Raw genomic sequence first — 6,239 nt, 5'->3', positions numbered from 1 at the left:
CTTGCCAAAAGAGACCTTTCCAGCCGGCGTCATCATAAAAGCTAACTCGAAGGGATGGATGGATGAAGAAAAGATGAGCGAGTGGTTAAGGTAAGTTTACGCGAAGAGGCCGGGTGGCTTTTTTCAAACAGCTCCGAAGGCGAACACACCTTCACTAAGACGGGCAGACAGCGCCGGACGACATACGCCAACATTTGCCAGTGGATCGTAAATGCCTGGGCAGATATTTCGGTCACAACTGTGGTCCGAGCTTTCCGGAAGGCAGGATTCACAGAACAACAGCGACACTGACTCCCGATGACTTCGACGAGACGGAACCGGCCATTTTGGATACCACGCTTGCGCAACTTTTCAATTCGGACACCGAAGACGAAGAATTCGAAGGATTTACGAATGAAGAATAACTTCAGAAGGTGAGCGCTATGTTTATTTTGTGTGTTGTGACATTAACGTTCGAGCAACATTATGTTGCTATTGCTCTACACCATTTTGAATTTTACTATGTTTGTGATTGCACATTTGCGTACATTTTGGGACAGAGTTGTTAGAACGCTGGTTTTCAATATATTATTAAAGTTTGACTGAACTATCTGACTGTTTTTTTGACATTCACTTTAGCGCAGCGTTTTTTTGACATTCACTTTAGCGCAGCGTAGGCGCGGCTTATAATCCGGGGCGGCTTATTGGTGGACAAAGTTATGAAATATGTAATTCATTGAAGGTGCGGCTAATAATCCGGTGCGCCTTATAGTGCGGAAAATACGGTAAGTACATACATGTATGTATGTATGTAAGTACATACATGTATGTATATACATGTATGTATGTAAGTACATACATATATGTATATACATACATACATACATACATACATACATGTATGTACTTATACATACATACATACATGTAAGTACATACATACATGTATGTATGTATGTAAGTACATACATGTATGTATGTATGTAAGTACATACATGTATGTATGTATGTATGTATGTACATACATACATGTATGTATGTATGTATGTACATACATACATGTATGTATGTATGTACATACATACATGTATGTATGTATGTATGTATGTATGTACATACATACATGTATGTATGTATGTACATACATACATGTATGTACATACATACATACATGTATGTATGTACATACATACATACATGTATGTATGTAAGTACATACATGTATGTATGTATGTAAGTACATATATGTATGTATGTAAGTACATACATGTATGTATGTATATACATACATACATACATACATGTATGTATGTAAGTACATACATGTATGTATGTAAGTACATACATGTATGTATGTACTTACATACATGTATGTACTTACGTACATACATGTATGTATGTATGTATGTACATACATACATACATGTATGTATGTATGTATGTACATACATACATGTATGTACATACATACATACATGTATGTATGTACATACATACATACATGTATGTATGTACATACATACATACATACATGTATGTATGTATGTACATACATACATACATGTATGTACATACATACATACATGTATGTACTTACATACATACATGTATGTACTTACATACATACATGTATGTACTTACATACATACATGTATGTACTTACATACATACATGTATGTATGTACATGTATGTACGTACGTACGTACGTACGTACATACATTATGTATGTGTGTACATACATATAGATACGTGTATATATATATATATATACATACACACACACACACAGATACAGTATATAAATATACACACACATTATATATACACACGTGTCTATATATTTATACATATGTATCTATGTATACAAATATATGTATCTATATATCTATATATATATATCTATATATATAGATAGATAGATATATATAGATATATATATCTATCTATCTATATCTATCTATATATATATATATATATATACATATATATATGCTGTTAAATCCACAAGTGAACTCAGCACTTCTACTTTTGTTGTTTCTAACTCGCTTAGCGTTAGCATGTTTCCTTGTCTGCTCTCTTGTTAGATGTGTGGTAATTTCAAGAAATAATTGGCGTCCATCTTTCCTTGAGGCATGTTACATATATTTCAGTGGTCAACAGGCAGGTGTTAGCATGTGTGCCAAGTGTTTCCACTGGCCCTCGCTGCCCTGCGTGTGAGGTGTCAACCTACCTTCCAGGTAAGTGTGAGGTGTCAACCTACCTTCCAGGTAAGTGTGAGGTGTGAACCTACCTTCCAGGTAAGTGTGAGGTGTGAACCTACCTTCCAGGTAAGTGCGAGCCACAAACTTGAGGACCTCGTCGATGAGGATGACGGGGAGAGAGAGCTTCATCACCACCATCCACTGCTCCACCGTCAAGTGAGTCAGCTTGAAGATCATCTGCATGGAGCAACAGTACTTGACTTTTGTAGCTGTGTGTACAAATAGCGCCACTGAACTCTTTGTTTTGTTGTGGTTTCAATTCAAATTTCAGTAACATCTGCTCCAACAATGCTCAACTACTTTTTCTACACTTGTAAATATCAGCTAATTAAGCTAGCGTGCTAACAGTACTATGCTAACAATAGCATGCTTACAGTTAGCATTAATGATGTGGCGGCCATTTTGGTAGATTTCACCTTCAAAAGTAGCACAATATATAGGTTTGTTTTTCAAAGAGCTAAAAAATTCTGTGTGAGTATTAGCATCAAAGCTGAACTGAAATGCTAACAGTTAGCATGTTGGCCAGCTAGCCTAAAGTAACAAATAGATGAGCAAATAAGCTAGCATGCTAACGGTAGCATGCTTTCAATTAGCATTAATGATGTGGCGGCCATTTTGGTAGTTTTCACCTTTAAAACTAGCACAATATATAGGTTTGTTTTTCAAAGAGCTAAAAAATGATGTGTGAATATTAGCATCAAAGCTGGACTGAAATGCTAACAGTTAGCACGTGTGCCAGATAGCGTCAGGTAACAAATATATGAGCAAATTAAGCTAGCGTGCTAACAGTACTATGCTAATAATAGCATGCTTACAGTTAGCATTAGTGATGTGGCGGCCATTTTGGTAGTTTTCACCTTCAAAACTAGCACAATATATAGATTTGTTTTTCAAAGAGCTAAACAATTCTGTGTGAATATTAGCATCAAAGCTGGACTGAAATGCTAACAGTTAGCACGTGTGCCAGATAGCGTCAGGTCACAAAAATATGAGCAAATTAAGCTAGTTGCTAACAGTACTATGCTAACAATAGCATGCTTACAGTTAGCATTAGTGATGTAGCGGCCATTTTGGTAGATTTCACCTTCAAAAGTAGCACAATATATAGATTTGTTTTTCAAAGAACTAAAATGATCCAGTAGAAATTCCGTGTGAACGGTTAGCATTTCAGTTCAGCTTTGATTCAGTTAGCACGTTGGCCAGATAGCGACAGGTAACAAAAATATGAGCAAATAAGCTAGCATGCTAACAGTAGCAGGCTTTCAGTTAGCATTGGTGATGTGGCGGCCTTTTTGGTAGTTTTCACCTTCAAAGGTAGCACAAGCTATAGATTTGTTTTTCAAAGAACTAAAAAAATCTGTGTGAATATTAGCATCAAAGCTGAACTGAAATGCTAACAGTTAGCGTCAGGTCACAAAAATATGAGCAAATTAAGCTAACGTGCTAACAGTACTATGCTAACAATAGCATGCTTACAGTTAGCATTAGTGATGTAGCGGCCATTTTGGTAGTTTTCACCTTCAAAGGTAGCACAATATATCAGTTTGTTTTTCAAAGAACTAAAAAATTCTGTGTGACTATTAGCATCAAAGCTGAACTGAAATGCTAACAGTTAGCATGTTGGCCAGCTAGCCTAAAGTAACAAATATATGAGCAAATAAGCTAGCATGCTAACAGTAGCATGCTTTCAATTAGCATTAATGATGTGGCGGCCATTTTGGTAGTTTTCACCTTTAAAACTAGCAAAATATATAGGTTTGTTTTTCAAAGAGCTAAAAAATTCTGTGTGAATATTAGCATCAAAGCTGAACTGAAATGCTAACAGTTAGCACGTGTGCCAGATAGCGTAAGGTCACAAAAATATGAGCATATTAAGCTAGCGTGCTAACAGTACTATGCTAACAATAGCATGCTTACAGTTAGCATTAGTGATGTGGCGGCCATTTTGGTAGATTTCACCTTCAAAAGTAGCACAATATATAGATTTGTTTTTCAAAGAACTAAAATGATCCAGTAGAAATTCCGTGTGAACGGTTAGCATTTCAGTTCAGCTTTGATTCAGTTAGCATTTTGGCCAGATAGCGTCAGGTAACAAAAATATGAGCAAATAAGCTAGCATGCTAACAGTAGCAGGCTTTCAGTTAGCATTGGTGATGTGGCGGCCTTTTTGGTAGTTTTCACCTTCAAAGGTAGCACAATCTATAGATATGTTTTTCAAAGAGCTAAAAAATGATGTGTGAATATTAGCATCAAAGCTGAACTGAAATGCTAACAGTTAGCACGTGTGCCAGATAGCGTCAGGTCACAAAAATATGAGCAAATTAAGCTAGCGTGCTAACAGTACTATGCTAACAATAGCATGCTTACAGTTAGCATTAGTGATGTAGCAACCATTTTGGTAGATTTCACCTTCAAAAGTAGCACAATATATAGATTTGTTTTTCAAAAAACTAAAATGATCCAGTGGAAATTCCGTGTGAACGGTTAGCATTTCAGTTCAGCTTTGATTCAGTTAGCACGTTGGCCAGATAGCGTAAGGTAACAAAATTACGAGCAAATAAGCTAGCATGCTAATATAGTTGGCATTAGAGAAATACCAAAATATATATATCAATTTTAGCATGCTAATGCTAACTGCAGCAAGTAGCAAAATATATTACTCTGAGTTTGTATCTGGAAAAAATGGTTCAAAATGCTAACCTGCTAACATTAGCACACCACAATATGACTGAAGTATATACTCCAAAAATTAATAAATAAAAAACAGCTAGCATGCTAATAGGTAGCGTTTGTCAAGTATTCTGAAACATAAGCCTGTACAATTAGCAAAACAGCTAGCATGCTAATATTAGATTGTCAAACAATTATGATCCAGACTTTGGACACACAGTATGTCCTCTTGTTTAGGGCTTTGAACCGGAAGTACAAGTGCCGTGCTTCACTTGACTGTATCTGTGTCTAAAACAGGGGTGTCCAAAGTGTGGCCAATTGTCAAAATAAGATGAATAAAAACCTAAGAATAAAAGAAAAACCTGAAATTGTGACACTAATGTGCTTTGCTGACACAAAGTTTTAGTGTGAAATATCTTTTAAAAAAAAGTTATCTGGCATGCAGCTCTTGGAACAAGTTTAGACAGCCCTGGTCTAAAAGTTCAGACACTTTTTAAGCCAATCATCCCAGAGTGTGTGATTGATGCTGTATTACTGCCTTTTCCCAAACACTGCGGCTGATCTCAAACACTTAACAGATCCTAACTGGATTTTTCTTGAAGAGGGAAAAGGGTGTCCAAGTGTGGGACTCACGGGCAGGGGGTCCACGTAGATGATCATGAAGTGCAGGGACATGGACAGAGTCATGGCGGCCACCAGCCACAAGTTGCTCCAAGGCGGCATGCGCACCAGAGACTGGTTCTCCGACAAGCTGCGGGCGGAGGAACAGAAGTCGGAGGTTTTCTTCTGGCAGGGGGAGGGGCCTCAAGCCTCACACACATTCTTGTATTTGTGGCCTTCTTAAGACCTCAGAAAAAAACCTCTTTAGGACCACCCCTTCTAGATATATAAAGATTTGTATTTACAACATTAATAATATATATATACTATGCAAATATAAAAAAGGTAAGCTTTTAGTTTAATTAGGGCCCGCATGGCCCATTGCATAAGGACTCCCACAGGGAGTCCTTATGCAATGGGACATAAGGACCTATTGAATTTGTAAGGTTTTATTATTAGGGCCCACATGGCCCATTGCATAAGGACTCCCACAGGGAGTCCTTATGCAATGGGACATAAGGACCTATTGAATTTGTAAGGTTTTATTATTAGGGCCCGCATGGCCCATTGCATAAGGACTCCCACAGGGAGTCCTTATGCAATGGGCCATAAGGACCTATTGAATTTGTAAGGTTTTATTATTAGGGCCCGCATGGCCCATTGCATAAGGACTCCCTGTGGGAGTCCTTATGCAATGGGACATAAGGACCTATTGAATTTGTAAGGTT

At 37.3% G+C, this 6,239-nt stretch overlaps 1 protein-coding gene across 2 annotated transcripts in view; it reads right to left on the bottom strand.

The window, feature by feature from the left end:
* Nucleotides 1-6,239, bottom strand: part of atp2a1 (ATPase sarcoplasmic/endoplasmic reticulum Ca2+ transporting 1) — a 119,176-nt gene that overhangs the window by 1,462 nt on the left and 111,475 nt on the right. For both annotated transcript variants that reach the window (XM_061973853.2, XM_061973854.2), the window contains exons 23-24: nucleotides 5,545-5,662; nucleotides 2,301-2,418 (exon numbers count right to left, since the gene is read on the bottom strand). In XM_061973853.2, the coding sequence (XP_061829837.2) occupies nucleotides 2,301-2,418; nucleotides 5,545-5,662 (236 nt within the window). The remainder of the gene's footprint in view (nucleotides 1-2,300; nucleotides 2,419-5,544; nucleotides 5,663-6,239) is intronic.

Source organism: Nerophis lumbriciformis, linkage group LG22 (assembly GCF_033978685.3).
Source record: "Nerophis lumbriciformis linkage group LG22, RoL_Nlum_v2.1, whole genome shotgun sequence".
Taxonomy (NCBI): domain Eukaryota; kingdom Metazoa; phylum Chordata; class Actinopteri; order Syngnathiformes; family Syngnathidae; genus Nerophis; species Nerophis lumbriciformis.
Note: the sequence above shows the minus strand (reverse complement) of the source record. Positions and strands in the feature narration are given on the sequence as shown.